At 33.0% G+C, this 18,740-nt stretch overlaps 3 protein-coding genes and 1 long non-coding RNA gene across 12 annotated transcripts in view; 2 read left to right on the top strand and 2 right to left on the bottom strand.

Annotated features, from left to right (window-relative positions):
* Positions 1-3,472, top strand: part of LOC126915406 (protein groucho) — a 115,462-nt gene extending 111,990 nt beyond the window's left edge. For all 6 annotated transcript variants that reach the window (XM_050720061.1, XM_050720063.1, XM_050720065.1 and 3 more), the window contains one exon: positions 104-3,472. In XM_050720061.1, the coding sequence (XP_050576018.1) occupies positions 104-211 (108 nt within the window). In that variant the 3' untranslated portion in view covers positions 212-3,472. The remainder of the gene's footprint in view (positions 1-103) is intronic.
* Positions 3,473-4,046: 574 nt separating this feature from the next.
* Positions 4,047-12,538, bottom strand: LOC126915405 (integrator complex subunit 3). Of its 3 annotated transcripts, none has more exons than XM_050720057.1 (10): positions 12,185-12,538; positions 11,129-11,727; positions 10,486-11,047; positions 10,224-10,419; positions 8,647-8,812; positions 8,009-8,554; positions 7,842-7,935; positions 7,353-7,720; positions 6,695-7,271; positions 4,047-6,597 (listed from the first exon to the last, which is right to left on the bottom strand). In XM_050720057.1, the coding sequence occupies exons 1-10, from the start codon at positions 12,257-12,259 to the stop codon at positions 6,523-6,525; spliced, it is 3,258 nt and encodes a 1,085-aa protein (XP_050576014.1). In that variant the 5' UTR covers positions 12,260-12,538; the 3' UTR covers positions 4,047-6,522. The 3 variants fall into 3 exon arrangements, with proteins under 3 accessions (XP_050576014.1, XP_050576015.1, XP_050576016.1); XM_050720058.1 differs by having other exon boundaries at positions 8,647-8,809; XM_050720059.1 differs by having other exon boundaries at positions 8,647-8,785.
* Positions 12,539-13,463: 925 nt separating this feature from the next.
* Positions 13,464-14,781, top strand: LOC126915425 (uncharacterized). Its single transcript, XR_007710189.1, has 2 exons — positions 13,464-13,858; positions 14,485-14,781. It is a non-coding gene; the product is annotated as an uncharacterized LOC126915425 (long non-coding RNA).
* Positions 14,782-15,461: 680 nt separating this feature from the next.
* On the bottom strand, positions 15,462-18,627 carry LOC126915417 (tetratricopeptide repeat protein 31-like). 2 transcript variants are annotated; one of them, XM_050720092.1, is made up of 5 exons: positions 18,164-18,627; positions 17,752-17,961; positions 17,530-17,683; positions 17,351-17,451; positions 15,462-17,264 (listed from the first exon to the last, which is right to left on the bottom strand). In XM_050720092.1, exons 2-5 carry the CDS (start codon positions 17,899-17,901, stop codon positions 17,022-17,024), a joined length of 648 nt encoding a protein of 215 aa, XP_050576049.1. In that variant the 5' UTR covers positions 17,902-17,961; positions 18,164-18,627; the 3' UTR covers positions 15,462-17,021. The 2 variants fall into 2 exon arrangements, with proteins under 2 accessions (XP_050576049.1, XP_050576048.1); XM_050720091.1 differs by having other exon boundaries at positions 18,174-18,625.
* Positions 18,628-18,740: the final 113 nt, after the last annotated feature.

Here is an 18,740-nt window from a genome sequence, read left to right as displayed (position 1 = left end):
GTGTATCGTTGGACGTAATTAACGCGTCATGTTGCGTGGAAGTAGCACAAAAAAGCAGATCTCCGAACAACCACACGAGAATCCATATCAATTCTTTTTACAGTCGAAGGAGTCTTCGTCGGTGTTGAGCTGCGACATCTCTGCCGACGACAAATATATCGTTACTGGATCCGGTGACAAAAAGGCTACTGTATACGAAGTGATTTACTAGACGTGCACGGTAAAGACGTTTCACGCTTTCCTCCCTTGGTCGAAACCTGAACTCTATAACACGCTCTCCCTTTTCGCGGGGGAGATCCTACAAGTGAGACTTTTTAGCAGCCTTAGGAACATAGACTGTTACTATATTGTGTATATATACATAACAAGTCTGTATTAACGATAGAAACCGCGTTCGAAAGAAACAAAGCATAGACGAAAAAAGAAGAAAGAGAGAGAGAAAGAAATAGTGATAAAAAGAATAAACAAAAAAAAAACGAAGGAAAGGAACTAATGCTAATTATGACGACGGTCAAGAAACCAATGTGTGTGCCAGAGAAAAAAGCTGTACATGTATATTTAGGAGTTGCGTGTGCGTGACCTAACTGTACGTACGACCGTGTGATTTAAACGTAGAGAGAACTTTCTTTGTCGCGTGTATACAACGAGAACGTGTTAATGGGACGTTACCAAGCGATTTTGCATGCGCGTTAAGTGACCAGGAGAGCCTTGCAAATGGTGATGCTAGATACGGTTTCGTATTAAGTACCTAATTATAGAATCAACATGCCCAAGATGACATCATACGACAGATAAAACACGTGAAAAACGAACAGTCGGAGCCTGTCTAACAAAAAATTATACTTGTTCTCGCCTATTGTAATTTTCTTCAAAACTTTTACAACTTTTGCAATCGCTGTCTCTTTAACGTGTCTATGACCACGATAACGAGTCGACGAATACTACTGCTGTATACATAGATATACACGTGGAATCGTTTCGAGAAAATCGCTGGTCGTAGTTACATACCTTGGATAATGCGTTTTGCTATAGACTACAAACTATAGTCGATTAATACTTTATGCTGTCGTGAACAAGCAAAAAAGAAGGCAGGTGAAAGATAAATATACATCGAATTTATTTATTTCGTATGAAATTGTTCGTTTCGTTGGAACACTATAGTCACGAGAGGATTCGGTCGTTCAAATATTCGTGCATCATCCAAACTATCAAAGCAACGACTGGTAATATCACGAGAGATTCGTTCTAAAGTCATTGACGGAGGATGATCGCGCTGTTCTCCTTAAAAAAAAAGAAAGGAAAGTAAACACGAGACTTGTACCATGGGAGCAGTGTTGTGTATTCTCTACATCCCGCTCAACCATGATCATTAATTAATTTTAAATATATCGATAAAAAAACAATTGTCTTTTTTGTTCAAGAAAGCTTGCGTGAATAATTATCTTTCTTCTTTCTTTCAAATCTTTTTCAGCGAATATTTTTACATCCATAGGTAAGTAATTGCTTAATACTTTACAACCTGATCAAAATCAACGAGTCTATGCACATTATTACATATTAAGCTCGAATGATTTGTTAGCATGAAGAACCAGCTAGAAAGAAACGATTCGATTATACAAATCAAAAAGGTGTATTAATATAGAAATGTCATGAAATATCAATTTTAATTTTTCTAGCGTAAATGTTTTAGTATTTTATTCGTATTTTATTCGTTCTTAAGTCATCAAATGCAAATAATTATTTTTACTTATATAATAGTAACGGCATTATTATTTAATTACTTAATTAAAAATAATAATTTTCTTAATAAAGTAAGTATGCAAAATTAATCTATTATAAACGATGTTTGAACGTTTTGATTTATGCGCATCTACGCTGCGCAGCACGTGACCAAACACGTTATAAGTGCGTTAAAACATGTCCTGTCACGTCTCTTGTGCCAACAAATCATTCGATCGTATCATAGATTATTTTACTGTACGTCTATCGCATTTCAAAATATGCAACCAAAGTTAACCTTTTATTGTACACACTTGAAATATATTTAATCCTTGAAAATTGTATTAACCATACAAGCAGCAACAACAAGATGCACGATGTTACTACAGTGTTATTGGTACAACGTTAATATATTCTTAGTGTTTCTCAAAATTTGTTCTCGATTCTATTTTGTTTTAACTATATTTGTTTTAAATCGTTTTGAACTACTTGAAAAAGACATCGCTATAAAGAAATTTTGCATTTTACGAACTAACCGTTTAATCAACTGTGAAGAGAATGATGCATTAACTCCCTACTAAGAATATAGCGTTTGTTACAGTCATCTCTGTTATTGATAAGCATACTAACGCGTGATCAATCTAACCACCATGTGATTGTGCGCGTATGTGCATATGAATAATAAACGGAACCTTGTACAAAATCCCTCTATATTCCGATCGATGATTTTAATTCATTACTAATTGATTGAGTCATGCGACAGCTCAACAGTTAAGTATACATACATCTCTGTAAAGTACAATCATATGCACAAACGAGGCGAAACTATTTCTGTATTTGGACTAAATATTAGTTCCGTAGACCAAACTTAAATTAAATCGATCAATTTTTAGTGATGAATAGTGGGCAACAGGTGTCATCTGCCCTAATTGATGGATCTTGTAAAAATTAGCATGCAATAAGATAAACGTAATCGAAACATTTAAGTCGTCCCTGTAAAGGTTATAACATAAAAGAATACAGGATTATAAAAAATATAAGTATAAATATGATAAAAAATATTTTGAAAGTAATCGTTCTTGAAGAAAACCTGCACATAACCTTAATGGAATGAAGTAGTTATGGGGTTACTTTTTATATGAACGATTTAACTGAGTCGATTACGTGCCGATAAAGAATCTCTTGCCGAAATGTTTAATTAGCGATAAAAAAAAGGTAACAGGTAAAGAGATGTACAGATAAATCTTATGCGACCATGACCATTATGCAATATGCACGAATACCGCTTGAAAATGCCGCCTAACGAAAATGGTTAATCTTATTTCATTTTCTTTTTGTTCAAATTTTTCAAGTAAATACAATTAAGATTATCGATAGCAGGACAGATGTGTATTATGAATTAGTTGAAACGATCAATAGAAAGATCCGTTATTTTTCAGCTATACGCTAATAATGTTAGGTTGACGTTTAAAAATGCGCTTTCTATACGCTTTTTTCATGCAACAATGTTTTCGTTGGAGGATATGTACGTGTGCACGTGTGTACGTAAAAGATAGTAAGTAATTATGTCATTTCTATCTTACCTGCGATATAACGGTGAATGATGATTTTGTAATCACGGTACACGCAATACACATACACACCTGTGAAAGGAAAGAAGCATTCGAATGAGAAGTGTACACGATCCAAATGGATGTATATGTACATGTATAGCGGAAAGTACGTATCAAGTAAAAATGACGCATCTTAAAAAGTGTTTTTTGGAAAAAATGAAGATCTATTCCATTTTTCCTCTTTAGCTGTAGTAATACGAAAATTGAATACGTATTATACTTTTATTTGTTATTTCGCATCAAGACAATTGCTCCTTCCTCTTTCAGTATGACAACAGAATAAAAATATTAATCCATGAAATGAATTCGTTTTCACCACATAGTGAATAATTCTATGGCTCTTCGATGTGTCAATGAAGTAAATTTGTGTTACGCCACGTGCCAAATTGGATAAAATAATGCGTGATTAGTAAATGGCAAATAATAGAAGAAACGTATTTCATCGAATTATAGGTGTTTCCACTAAATACTGTTTGTGATACCATTGCATTTTAACCCTATTAATTCAGTATTAGCCTTAACAAGTTGATACGAGCGGTTCTCTCTCTTTAATTTAGTAGTTACGCGGAGGATAGTAACATAAATGGTGTTTTACTATTAATCGTGCAATTTTAATCAAATGCACTTGATGCACGATTTGTCGATACTATGTAGTGTGATGTAGCAGGATTTAATCCTACAGGGAGAGGGAAAGAGAGAGAGAGAGACAAAATATCTTATTATCTTTCTTTAATTTGTCACTATTTTGGTAAAAAATTGTACATATATTACAAACAAGTTTAAAATTTTTTAACATTCATTTGTTTGTTACACAATTTGCGCATAATTACGTTGTTTTGTGGTTATCTCATATTGTTCGCATTATGTATACAGGTATCTATAAAAAAGAACAGTACTATGACAAATACAATCTTGAAACCCGCTTATTCGTTCGCCGCTGAAAAAGAATTAAAATAGAGAGGAAGGGAAAAATCCAGAGAAAGAGGAAACAAACGATAGGAATCACAGGTTTACTTCCGGTAATTTTTCGATGTATTTACATTTACGTGTATCTATGTATACAAGATCGTTAAAAACATTAAATGTTTATGCTCGCATTACGATAATATATTCATGTATTTACATGTGTATCCATGTGTACAAGGTCGTTAAAAAACATTAAATGTTTACAGGTTTATTTTTCGTATTGCCCGCGCATCATTAATTTCGCGATTTCTTTTTTTTTTGTTTTTGTTTTTTTTTTACTTATCTGTGTCTCTGTGTTTGTCTCTCTTTCTCTCCCTCTCTCGCGTACACACACGCTTACTCATTCATATTTCTCATATATTCTCTTTACATTCAATCGTCGTCGTTTTTAAATATTTCCTCACATAACGTCGCAATTTATGTACAAGTAGAAAAAACCTAATAACAATATCAACTATCACACCTTACACACCATTATAAATGGTTGATACGTACATTACGCGCGTATTAAATAAAAAGACATTCGTACTGGCATAGAAGGCTGTTTTTCATCTTGTTCGCCATATGAATGTTCGTGGGTCGATTTTCATAGCATCAGAAATACAAACTCTCTTAATGGAAAAAAATTTTTTATCGGGTTCTTGAAAAAATTCATCACGCACATACATGCATACATACACATACAAATTCTCTCTGGTATGTACAACTAGAAAATACATAACACAGCTACTTATATGTGTACAAGTAACCGATTTTACAGGAAATGTACAGGAGGTGAACGATGATATTTCACGCTTACGCTCCTTTTAGGACTTAAGTGTACATGACGCCTGGTTCTATACTCGTTGGAAGGTGTCTTTCCAATTCATTACCGGATTGATATACTTTAGATAGAATAGTAAATTCAATCTACAAAAGTATTAAAGAAACTGTGATCATTACAAAATTATAAACAAATTTATAAGAGTTGAAACATACACTTAGAAATTAATAGAAACCTGTAGTAAATACTATTAGCTCGTGGATGTAAAAATATCATAAATATTACGATCAAAAAAAAGAAGTCGTACGTTCTGTTTTCTCTTTTCTATCAACGTGAAATTTGTGCATTTGCATTAAAATACTTCGTAGTAACGAAAACAGATTCATTGCTTTAGATCCAAAAAATCTATTAGCAAAAATCGACAACCTTCCATCGTGCAAAATATAAAAATTCTTACGTCTTGAGAATGATTTACATCTTGAGGTTGCTTTTACTAAGCGCAGACGTAAAATACATTTGGTCGTAAAACTGTACGCTTCATGCTGGAGTGAGACATTCACAATATATCCTTCTCCTGCAGAAGGTCCTTAATCCTAATAAAAACCTATCAACGATTCTTACAAATTGCGTTCACAGTTTATGGCAACAAAAAGTAACCATTTTTTTTTTTTTTTTTTTTTGTTAGCTATTGTGAGACGCGAGTCTTACTATAGTTATCGCATAATGAAGGAGAAAAGAAATAAATTTGGACATTAGGATCAATAATTATACTAATCGCAAAATCAATAAACAAATAATTGGTAAGCACTATCGTGCTGCATTCTTTGATATCGATCACAAAATTATATGAAGGTAACGGATTTTCATTTCTTTTCTTAGAAATAAAGTGACCACATAAGGAAATACCTTAATGTCGCTTTATCTCCTACAATATTGCCAGATTCAATTTTCAACTCTTAAATTCATATTTTTTTGTATGTTTAAGAGTGTATCAAAATAATTTAATTTATGACTAGTTTTGCCTCTCGGTAACCTTATCTGACAGACCATGATAAATTCCTTTGTCTCTGAAGAAAACACCCAGAGTATCGATCTGCCATGGCAAGTTAATCTGTCATACATATTTACCTAGAAAAGCTATAACCAGTATTTATAAATTTATCTTCTTCTCGTTAGATATCACATACATTCTAAATATCTTTCAATAGATTGCATTTGACACAAGCAATGAAATTCATGAAAATGAAGAATCTGGCAACGTTGTTAGCATATGGTGTTTGCGAAGTATGTGCAAGATCCTTGTAATCAGTATGTTTTGCATTCACTTCCCACATACTATATATACAAGTCGCGCTAGATAAATCTATTACGTATACTATATTATCTTACTATCCTTAAGGCTAATTTAGCTTGCTGCACACACGTGACGTGGTCCATGTGACATCTGAAGACACTGGGTGGTCAGTCGCTATCGGAGCCCACTGGATTAATTTTTTTTCTCTTCTTTGCTTGTTTTACATTCACAATTGATTCCTCCTACGGCAACACGATTAAATTCAATTAATAAAAAATACAAACATCTAAATAATATCAAAAATAGCTACTAATAGCTGTAGATTATTTTTAAATTTACCTCACTACTAGATGTACTGTCCAAATGATACCGAGGAAGCGGCCTTTTTGAGCTAGACCTTTCCCTCGTATTAGCACCAGTTTTTCTATGACCTCCTTTACCACCAGCACCTCCGCCACCCCCAGCCGATGCTGCTGCATGTTTTCGTGCTGAGCTTGTTGGTGGAGGCGGAGGAGGTTCATTTTCTTCATTAACTTCCGCAAGTGCAAATAAATCTCCATAACTTTTTCTTAAAGAATCACTACTAGCTGCTTGTGCTTGCTGTAGAGCTCTTTGCATTCCTTCAGAATGATAAAGCTGCAATTCAGCGGACGACATACAATGCTGTCGTAATTGATCCAAATGACCAAGAACTTGTTCGCCAGAAGGTGTACCAGATTGTTGATTATGTTTAGGGCCAGATCGTTTCCGTTTGTTTGGACTTGTAGCAGGGTAACGAGTACTCAAAAGATTCGCAAGTAACTCACTAAGTTTTTCTTCGTAATCACGACACCAGTAACGTAGAGCCGCTACAACAAACATGTCCCCATCCACGTTTTGTCGTGCAAGTAATTGTCGCAGAAGTTCTAACGTTGGCCTATTCAATTATTAATGTTATTAATATTGAATTAAATTTTTTATCTTATTCGTTTTGCTTCCTAGTAAATGATTTACTTACTTTTCTTGTTTAAGCATAAACAATATCGATGTTAATGCTTCTGCGTGATCTCGAAATTGCAATTTGGGTAAGACAGGTAATACATAGTCAATTGGAAAATCATGGGCAAAAATAAGCTGCCAAAAACAATATTGCTCGAAAGTTTCCCAATTTAAACTTGCTGTCAAAAGTGATGTAAACGATTCCTTTTTTAACATCTTTAAATGTCCTTGCATTATTTGACAAACCAATTCTTGTAATTGGCATGCATCGACGGTCGAGACAACCAAATGCAATAATTGAACATTTCCAAGAGCCACATTTTGAAAACCCATGTATACATCAGGCACAAGGTAACACAGCATAAATATGTTATCTTCATGGCAGAGCTATAAAAAAATGATACATTATATACGACTAATAAAAGGATATATAAAGCAAATTAAAACAAATTACAATTTTTACAATTATTTGTGATATTACAATTTTTAACTTTTAAAACTTACATACCTTTAAATCTGACACTAAACACGCATCTAATTTTTTTTCTCGATGTACACAAAAATCTTTATATACAGATGCTTTAACGTCATTTAACATATTACTGCAATAAAAAAATAATATAATAAAAAGCATACTTTCATTTACTTATGCGTAATTTGCATTCCACTACGAACCTTGGTTCGCCTTCCCGTTTTTCTTCCTCTTTGCCCCAAACTTTCAAAAAATAAAGTAACAGGTAACCTATTCTTGATTGAACGTTTTGTATCTCTGCAAGTACCCGAGCTAGCAGCTTCCGCCTATTGTCCTCTTCTTTACACAACTGAAACTGATTTCGAAACATAACAAACAATGGCGTACTTATACTATCAGTCAAGGCTTCTTCATTCAAATTATCTGATGGAAATATTTGAGATGTAATTTGTGAAGATAAGATCGTTGATATGCAAGAAGCCAGTGCTGGTATAGTTTCTGCATCTATTTCATCCTCTACAACCATTTGTACTATCCTCTCCATCGTTTGACATCTCACTTCATTGTCTGTTTCACTGTGTAAACTTTCTACAGCAGTCCTTAACTCTTCTGGTTCTAAAATTAAATTTAACTGAGACGTAATATCTTCTTTCTTCACGATACAATTTGCATTTTTTTGTTCGTTTTTCAATTTCACATTTGCTAATGGAACATCTTCTTCATCTTCTTCCTCTACTCTAGTCACTATCCTATAATGTTAAATATCCTTTAGTGATATAACTATATTTTTAAGCTGAAACATTTGAAGTACTATATGATAGAAATATAAAGCACAATTAACCTTAATGACACTTCGTCTTCTTCATCACTAAAAGCTGGTTCTGAGTCTTGATTTAAATGATTATTTTCAACTGGTGTATTCGCTGCATTTTCCATTGTAGCCCCCGGTGTAAGATCCTTATTAAATTCCTCCGTTTTACCTGAATATACAGGAACCTTATTTCCTGCTCAAAAACATCATGCAAAAACCAAAGTTAGTAAGCAATGAATGTGCTATAAGCTTAAAGGAAAGGTGAATAATAAAATTTATTAAAAGAAAAGACCAGAAAATAAGTTCTAAATGATGTTTAAAAGAGAAAGATTTGTTAAAACCATGATATATAAACCCAAAATTAATATACATAAATATTTTTCTGTGCTTATATCTATTTGATATGTACATTTAAATATCATCAATATTTATACTATATATATGTCGGAGATGAAAGAATACTGGAACCTTCCCTTCGAAACTTTGGGAAGACCCCTAGTATTGTAATTTAGATTTCACCATAGCCGAATTAAGAAACTGTTGTCATTCGATTCGACTGCACTTATTTGAGATTTATGATAGTGAGCTCGGGCGCGAGGCGACAACCAGTCGCCGAACGTAGTCGCGGTCAAGGGATGAACGTTTTGTCTAACAAAGGCATGAGGTAACTCTATAGCTCTCCTTAAAAGAAATACTTAGGACGGGGCACGACGGTAAGCATTTCAACGATTTCTGTCCCGTGGCTCGCCACACGCACTCTATTCTTTGAGTAAGATGATTACCAGATATCGACGCGTCTCCACAGTACACGTTCAGCCCGAGGACCCGCTACAAATCTTAAGATAACTAAAGTCCTTCACACCGACGAACAGTCCACGTCCCAACTACGAGAAAATGGGAGAACTCTTCTCGAACTTTCTCTTAAGGGCGGCTAGCACCCCGGCTAACTACCAACATGAAAATTGACCAATTAACAGTAATACCAATTTCCCTCACTTTCCGAATGAAGGCGTTTCTCCACGAATCCGATGATTTCGTGCGTTTAGACACACCCATCATAGTTTTCCTCGACAGCGTTACCGTGATGGAAAACCACACTCTCCCGTACGATCTCAAAGACGATTCAAGTAACTCTCAGATACGTAGTGATCGCCTCATGCATTAACATTGAGTACAACTTGAAGTTGAAGAGTTACAAGTTGAAGAAAAATAGAGTTCGTCATCCCCTTGACCGCGGATTCGTTAGTGAGCCTAGGATCATTGTCATTAGCTTCTCGAGTATCTAATTATCGCGATTACTTGTCCAATTCCATCAGAGTCATACATGCACTAGTAAATATCTCCTCTATTGCATAACGATCACGTCTAACGCCAATAGAGATTCGTTTCACGCCCCTAACCCTAACTCAAATCTTAACGTCAACCCGACATATATTTTCAAAACTAAATATGTATATTATATAAAGAATAGCATGATTTTAATATGTGATGAGTACATAAAAGTAAATAAATATATGTTTATACATATGCAATAGTAAGCCTTTTCAGTGCTCTGATTTTGAATGGTCTATAGAAAATAAACATGCAATATTATGTAATAATTTTACCAAGATCTGCATTAGGTGGTAAACAGAATTCTTTGAATGTTTCTCTTATCTTGCTTCTTAATTCACGATCTAACTTGGGGCTATCAAACAATGGATAAAGACTTGGCAAAACCCGCTTCTCCAAAATTTGTCGCAACGACAAAAAGATTCCATTTCTCACTTTCTCGGTTAAAGGTGGATAGAAATTTGGTATTATCTGTAAACAAAAATTACGTAAATTTTAAAACCGTAATGAAATGTTGAGATTTACATTATCACTTACTCTGCATAAAAAGTCTAACAATGTGGCAGTGACCGGTGGATGCGATCTCATGGAATTGTGCATAACAAGAATTGCAGGTTCAATGTTCATTATGTTATCCTTCTCAGGTTCAAAAAACAACCAATCATAAAATAAAGCGAGTTTAGCATTACTTGCAGCCACAGTTGATGTACAAGTTGTAAATAACCATCCTATTACTGCCCATCGTGGTATAATATCTGAACATAGTAGCTCATTTGTTGGATGAATAACACCAACAATGAATCGTATAAGGTCACATCTCAAAGATTGTGATTCTGGTGTAGCCAGGTACTGCCTTTGAAACCAATCTTGGTATCGTTTATGATTACCAAAACGGACTTGACTGGTTAAAAATACTAATTTCCTTTCCATATCTGGTGTAAGTCTAGATTGGAGAAACCTTCTAGAAGTCCTTGTTTGTAAAAGTTGAAGGACGCCACTGAAATTTGGACAAAGAGACTTCGGATTGAGAAGTATATCTTTCCAAAGTGCCTCAAATTCAGGTATCCGTGCCACATTTTGTAATAGGCGTACTAAATCTCTACAAACATTAATTATCATTTTGTTTATTACAGTCTGGCTTGCATTATAAATATAGACAAAAATATTTCATTTCATTTACCTTCCAATAACCAAACAATCAACCATACGTTCTCTTATTAAAGATACAGTAAATGTAACTTCTTTTTGACGTAAACCAGATAAATGTGGTGCATTATGATCTTCTATTAATCGTAAATAGGTATAAACAATAGATGCTACTAGAAAAGGGAATTTATCCAGCCAAGGTCGATTTTCTTGAAAAATATCTAAAAGTGCATCAACTAAAAACAAATTCCGTGGTGAAATATCACCACCAGCTGCATGCCTTAATAAACTTAAACAAAGATTATCCACACTAGCTACACTGGTTCTTATCATCTCCCTTAACAGCCATAATAACTGACTTCTAGTCACATCGTTCAATCGTAGGTATCTTTCAAGTACTAATTGATTAAGATGTACTAACACAATCGCAAGACCATCTCGTGTAATTAATGTTAAGTCTCTGTAACTTTTTGGAGCATTTTGAGGATCTGTCAAAATGACTACCAACAATCCTAATGAAACTTCTTCATGTGTCTTATCCTTACATACAGCATTATTTAATGTATCATGGGCTTCTTTTTCAGATAGCCCTGCAGTCAGGTTTTGGAGCACTGTATAACATCTCTCAAATTTCTGAAAACACAAAACAAGTTTTTAATATCTTGCAACAATAAAATATTTTAAAAATATAGCATAAGCAAATGTAAAAAGATATAAAAAGTGTAACATATTTAAAGCTCCGTACTAACAGACTATAAAATTAAATAAAATTATTAATATTGAGAAAACATTAAAAGTATTTTAGTTCCAGTATTAAATTGGTAAATTTGATAATATGTATCATTCATTATATATTTTATTGGATTTTAGCGATTAATATTCAATTAAATTATTCATTAATATTCAATTTTCCATCAATAATCGAGAAAAATGAACATTAGAATTATGCAAATGATTCAAATATTGCCGCTAAGACGCGTGGTACGACATGTGGCGCCGCGCGATCAGCGACGTGCGCGACCGTCGCAACAATGGCGGAACCCCTAGCACCCGATACGTATCCAGTGACTATTTAAAATATTTATGTTACCTCTTCCAAGTCGTCCTTATTCTCTATGCAACTTGTGCTGAGTAGCCGGGACGCGAGAGTTTTCGTCTGTTCCATAGCTGCTGACTGGCCCACGGCCGTCCCGTAAACGTTATTCTAGGCCCTGTCGAGCCCTCAGCCCTCAGCCCTGTGCCCCTGGCCGCTTGTGCTTGCCTCCGTGCATCGTGATCGTCTCACTGCCTGTTCGCTCTCTATCTTTCTCTCTCTCTCTCTCTCTCTCTTCCACCTTCCCCACTCTTCGTCTCTCGCGCGGTCTCTTCACTCTGTTTATTCCTTACCACGGACCTCCCCGACTCCCTGAACTGTCCCGATGCGATTGCGCATTGATACATGCGCCTCGTCTCTTCTCGACCAAGCTTCGTGACGTGATCGCTCCCCACCACTAACACCAATCACTTGCTTGACCAATCGCAACCTACCAATCCGTATACACTGATGGATATTGGTGGGGATACCGTAGAAAAGTAGTGCGGCTAACAGGAACGTATTTATTAAAGGCGCGCATCCAGAGGACGGTCACCTCAAAGTGTCTCTGAACCTTCGAAGCAGTGTACTCACTATGCCAAACTTCGTGCAAAAGGGTTTAGTCTTCCCGCGTTTAAACGGTTCGTTTCAGGTGTCACACGATCGTGTATTGATTATTTTTTTCTTGTACAGACTATAGAACTGTATGTACGCATATATTCATACAATTGTATTGCAAATACTTCATTACGCAAAGACACACTGATAATGTACAATACATGTAATGTACAATGCATTAATATGCACATATCACTTTGCGTTACAATAGTATTACAATCGAGTGAAAAATAATAAAGGTTCTTTGCAACTTGAATCGTTAAGTTACGAAATACAAATATTAATGTATTCTAGTAAACCGCTGCATGCATTTGAAAGTTTCAGGTCAACAATAAGACTTACAATAGAAGATACACGTACATACTCGTATACGCAACTATTACAGTATCTAACTCTAAAGCTAAGTAAAATAGAATAACACGTCGTTAAAATAAAATCAATAATAAATTTGTAGGAAGTGAGAATGGTATCACGAGGTCATCGGCATCTTGACTTCAAATTACGTAGAACTTTATAAAAATAACTCAATCATTGTTATAAAATTGAAAACTACTAAAAATTAAATTTTGTAAATAAATGTATATAACTTTCTTTAAAAATTCATATATTTTAAAAAATAGAAAGTCATATATTTAAACAACATAGTTCATAGGAAGAATTACGCCAGAAATTATGAAAATTGTTCACATTGGTGACGCTTAAGTCTACCATTTAATTTATCGTAGATACATCCCTGCGGTTTGTATCTGCGCATGCGCGTATCTGTACGCACGAAGAGGTACTCGACTAATCGCATCGGGTGCCCCGGCCACGCTTCCCGCTCTTCGTTTCCTCGTGTTATTTAGTGAACGTCTTTACGTTCTTTTCCGAATTCTTGTCATTTTGTGGTTACCCAAACGTCACGCGATACCTTTGAATTTTGCGCATTAGTTATAATCGTATATATTAAAGACATCCTCTGGGTATATAGAATTTCTGCGCATCAATACGTTCGTGCAACGTCAACCTAACCCCCAATAAGTGCAGGAGCCACGGACCTGACATTCCATTACGATGTATAAGGCTTTCCTCCAGGTATCCGTGGTGCTATAACCCCATTTTCCTTTCTCTTTCTTGTTCTAATACACATATGCGTATGCATACTCATTTTCATTTCCTATTACGATTACTTTTTCGTTATTTGGTTATGATTCGACTCGAGGTCATCTCTAGCTTGTTAAGTTTGTACAGATGTAGAAATTCTGTTGCTTCGAGTTCATAGATATTAATAAATAAAATTAAAAGAGAGTTATAGTATTTGATTTTTATCATTTTAATTTAGTATTTGAACAACATATGTTGATTCGTTGCGTTGGATCGTAATAAAAGTTAATTAGAAATGCAGATATTAATTTACGAGATTTTTAAACAACTTTCTATTCGACGTTGAAATGATTATTGCAACGAAAATTTTATTAAAGAAAAACGGTTTTATTCAAATTGCGTAGTATTATATCTTGGTTTAACTTTCAATTTATTCAACTATGATTCAACTATGTATATTACTTTCATATCTTGCATTTTACTAATATTTTTTATTGTAATACAAAATAAACAGCGAAATAAATAAGTGTATATTATCAATCTTTTTACAAACTTGATTAAAAAATGCTTGGTTTTATATATTATTAATCAAACACTCAGATGTATACCCTTCGAAGGTTCCAAGAGGAGTAGCCCTGCTGAACATTTTACGGTTGTACAATGCTTGCTTACTTGTAAACGTCAATGAACGCATGCGCATAAGAGAGTACCGTGAATAGTCTGTCATCAGGATCGTATATAAGATGGAGACACAAAAGAGGGAAACATACTCAAAATATAGTAAAAATAATTTATCTCAATTTCGTTAGTAAAATTTACGACTTGTTCAAGTAATTATATCGTTTCACACGTCATAAGAAGTTAAAAATAGATTAATCGTTTTAATAAATAAAAGAACGTTATTCTATAACAAAGTTATTGATTTTTTAATATTCTATAAAAACCTACTGCTTGATATATTAATATTATTTTTTCAACGAAAATTTACAGATTATGTAGGCATCATAAACTTTGATCTATTTCATTAACTTTCTTGCGGTGATCTATTGCGTTGTTATATTTATTACTTCTTACAATTGCGTATAAACGTATAAGCAAATTTAATATTTATTCAAGAGAAGATAACATGTGCTAATAGTCCGAGGCGCAATGTTCTACAATTCATTCAAATATTTTATGCTAACAGAACTACTATATATCTATGTTCGTTGTTGTATATATATCAATCGTAAACAATTCGAAAGAATATGTATGTACTTAGTAAGTAACAGCTTGTATTTGAATTTGCTTAATGAGCTCTCAGTGATCTACGGATAACTGAGTTCGGAGCACCTGGCGCACAGCCAGTGCGGTTGAGAAAAACGTGTTAGTATCACTAACATCTTTCATTAAGAACAGATACATATTGTACATACATATATGTATGTATTCTTTGTATTTCGTATACAACAATTTTATATTTAAAAAATTCATATAATAATTTTTGTACAATATGTATTGTTAAATATATATATGATATATTTATTATATTTAATATAAAACTTTTTTTTTCTATTTTTTTCATTTTTGTATGGAATGTCAAAAATTTTGAAGGTTTAATATACACGAAAATGTATTCTCATTATATTCGTAGTTGAATAATATATAAATAATGTTAATAATTAATTTACAAGAGATTCAGCCATGCATTTCCTACGATATTGATTCGTTACATTGGAATTAATATGATAATTCATCGCATAACGGATTTTAAATGGAAGAATAATATAATGATGCTTAGCGAACTGAGTATAGTATATGTATTGCGGTTAAATAAAAAATTATCATTATTATGTATAATTGCTAATTACATGTTTTTACGGAGGTGAAATACGATATTAGTGACAATATACATACATATTTCAGCCGATTAATTTTAAAATGATGTACGGGAAAATGGTCAATTTACAAAGGGTTATAATATAGTGTAATTGTCACATAATAGCTTAGTTTGCGAAAAAATTCGATAGATTTCAATAATTTAATCTAATCGACTTTAAAGAATAATAGAAGCACATCAAATAATTACATGAAATTCCTGAATTTAATATTTTTGCTTCTAAGTGTTACTATTAAATATTCACGTTTTCCTATCTATATATATAATCTATGCACATAAATAGTTCTCACGAAGTAACTTAATGAGATGAAGCTTACTATAAGTCATATCTATATCAAAAATTATTGGATACTTAGCAACAGTATTGAATTACTAAAATCATTAAAATAAAAGAGATATACACAATTCTATAGAAGTGTATTTGGAAAATTTAATATTAATTGTGTTTTAACTTATGCTCATTCATACTTGTAATAGAGACATAGTATGCAATATATTTAATGTTTAAAATTTAAATAATATGGTTTATTGTATATGTGTATATTAAATGCATATATTAAGAAATTCTGAATTTTCATTGGTTATTATATCAAACAAGAAATTAAACAGTTGTTATGTGATCGATTATATTTAGTTAGAATATTTCTTATGTTTATTGTGACAAGTAGTGCAAAAAGTTGTGTGTAAATAATTATTCTTTATATTAAGAATAAGATATTCGTTGTATGAATTAGATGAAGGTAATTATTTGATTCTACGATATGACTATGACAAAGTATAAATGGCATAAATTACTTTTCGCCAATATTTATCAAAATTGAAACATTTCATATTTTTAAATATTAATATAATTTATATAACGATTAAAGATCTTCTTATGATTTGAAATTTAGAGTTATTTGTACTACATAACTTACCAATAATTATATTATCATTGCAGCCTTATTTCCTGTGATACATCTCAAAAGGATTAAAATATTATATTTGTAATAGATGGACTCAATTATTAATTAGGAAATGTTGCTCTATATAAAAATTTCTAAACATAAAATATAGGGAAATATAGAAATTCTGGCACATGTTCTCAATACTTTAAAATTGTTTAACGGTAACTGAAGTATAAAATGTAAACAGTACCAATAACACCTTCTGTCAATGCAATAACATTGATCATAAACATTCAGTGCATTCTCGAGATGCTAAAAAGTGTATCAATTTAAAATTTACATAAAAATGTATGTAAGTCATTATTAATATCATTAGTATCAAAGCACACTACGATTTTCCTTTCCTGAATCTTTGTCGTGCTTGTGCTTTACTATACTTTGAATGTTTTTCCTTCTCGTTATTCATTTCTGTTTCAACATCATCAAATTCTTCTTTATTATCACCAAAGAGATCCGTTGGAGGTTCCAAAAGTAATTTTCTTTGACACTTTACAAAATAACGGAATCCCTTTGCAATGCCAAAACCAAGCATTGCTATAGACATCGTTAATAAGGCCATCAAAAGAGGATGCTGCATCCAATGAAAAAGAATGAAATAACCATTATAAGCATTCATCTTAACATTGATTTCTAAGAATATTAAACTGATACATATACCGTGAATGTGGGTTTATTTGTAAAAACATAATCAGCAATTACAACTATTACTCCAAGTATGATACCAACGCCAGCACCAAGCCAGGGTATTTGTTGATCAGCTACAAAATAATTTACCATATTAAAACCTCATATGAGACATTTTCATTATAATTATCTGAATATCTTCAATGTTATACCTCGTTTGTCTTTAATTAATAATTGTGTTACTCTATTCATTGCTTCTAAAATCGTTGGTTCATTTGGTTGAAAGGATAAAGCTTTATTGTAAGATTGAAGTGCTTCACTGAAGCGAAAGGTTTGTGACTCTACTTCAGCCTTTCTAAAATAACCCTACAAAATTTTGGATATACTTATGTTATAATATACTTATTGAAGTGTTTTATAGAAAGCACTTGTACCTTGGTCCAATCAGGTTTTAATTGAATTGTCATTAATGCATCTTCCATTGCAAAATGATATTGTTGTAATTTTAAAAATGCAAATGATCGATTACTATACAAAGAATAATTTTGTGGGTCTAGTTTAATGGCATGAGTGTAATGAAACATAGCCTCTTCATATTTTTGTTCTTTCACACACGCGTTTCCGCGTTCCTTGAAGATTTGTACCTTCAATGAAATTGAGATAATGTAATAAGTAAATCACTGCAATGTTAACTTTAAATTCTTTCACACAACATAATATCATTAATATAACATTTTGTATCAATTTATACCATAAAATCTTACATTCTGATTATCAAACAATAAATACAATTATGTAGTCACCAAATAAAAAGTGTAAATACTAAAATATAGATATGAAACTTACAAATGCTTACCTCTGCTTCTCGTGTGTTCGACATAATTTACAATGACTTTGGCAATCGGTTACTTAAAATAAGTTTTTTAAATTATGTAACATACGCGTTATCATTGTCCTTCGGGAAAGTTCTAAGTAACCTGTTATCTAAATATAAGAAATAGTCAACAATAAGAACCAACCGAAACACCTGCCATGACTTTTTCACCGGTAAGTACATGCGCAGCGAGCATTGACATGTGATACTGCACTGCGCATAAGCCTTCTACCCGGTCGTCGTGGTCGTCAGCTGCAAACTGTAGTACTTTGTTGAGTTTAACTAGAACAAGAACAGACGTTGATTCTATTCTTTCTGATACTTGACGTTTTCCCATTGGATGTTGTTGAAGAGACATCCGTATAAAAATGAGTTAACGATTTTCACAAAGTGAGCATAATTTTGTGACACGATCTTAAAAAGGCGATTGAATAGTTGTCAATAAAAGGTTACGCTTATACTTACGTTTCGATGAGAAACATTTTTGATTATTAAATTAGATTATGTAAGATCAGATATAATGTAAGATGAAGATAAAACGAAATAAAG

The sequence above is a fragment of the Bombus affinis genome, chromosome 4, assembly GCF_024516045.1.
Source record: "Bombus affinis isolate iyBomAffi1 chromosome 4, iyBomAffi1.2, whole genome shotgun sequence".
In the NCBI taxonomy this organism is placed as follows: Eukaryota; Metazoa; Arthropoda; class Insecta; order Hymenoptera; family Apidae; genus Bombus; species Bombus affinis.
The sequence above is the reverse complement of the archived record's forward strand: the minus strand, read 5'-3'. Positions and strand labels throughout refer to the sequence as shown.

What these genes read in the sequence shown, in the direction of transcription:
- LOC126915405 (XM_050720057.1), bottom strand. Translation starts at nt 12,259, where the DNA reads ATGGAACAGACGAAAACTCTCGCGTCCCGGCTACTCAGCACAAGTTGC. An exon ending in TGTTAGACTTTTTATGCAGA is followed by an intron (nt 10,420 to 10,485) that starts GTAAGTGATAAT and finishes TTTTGTTTACAG; the next exon opens with ATAATACCAAATTTCTATCC. An exon ending in AAACGGGAAGGCGAACCAAG is followed by an intron (nt 7,936 to 8,008) that starts GTTCGTAGTGGA and finishes TTTTTATTGCAG; the next exon opens with TAATATGTTAAATGACGTTA.
- LOC126915417 (XM_050720091.1), bottom strand. Translation starts at nt 18,197, where the DNA reads ATGTCGAACACACGAGAAGCAGAG. An exon ending in TAAAACCTGATTGGACCAAG is followed by an intron (nt 17,684 to 17,751) that starts GTACAAGTGCTT and finishes AAAATTTTGTAG; the next exon opens with GGTTATTTTAGAAAGGCTGA. An exon ending in ATTAATTAAAGACAAACGAG is followed by an intron (nt 17,452 to 17,529) that starts GTATAACATTGA and finishes ATTATTTTGTAG; the next exon opens with CTGATCAACAAATACCCTGG.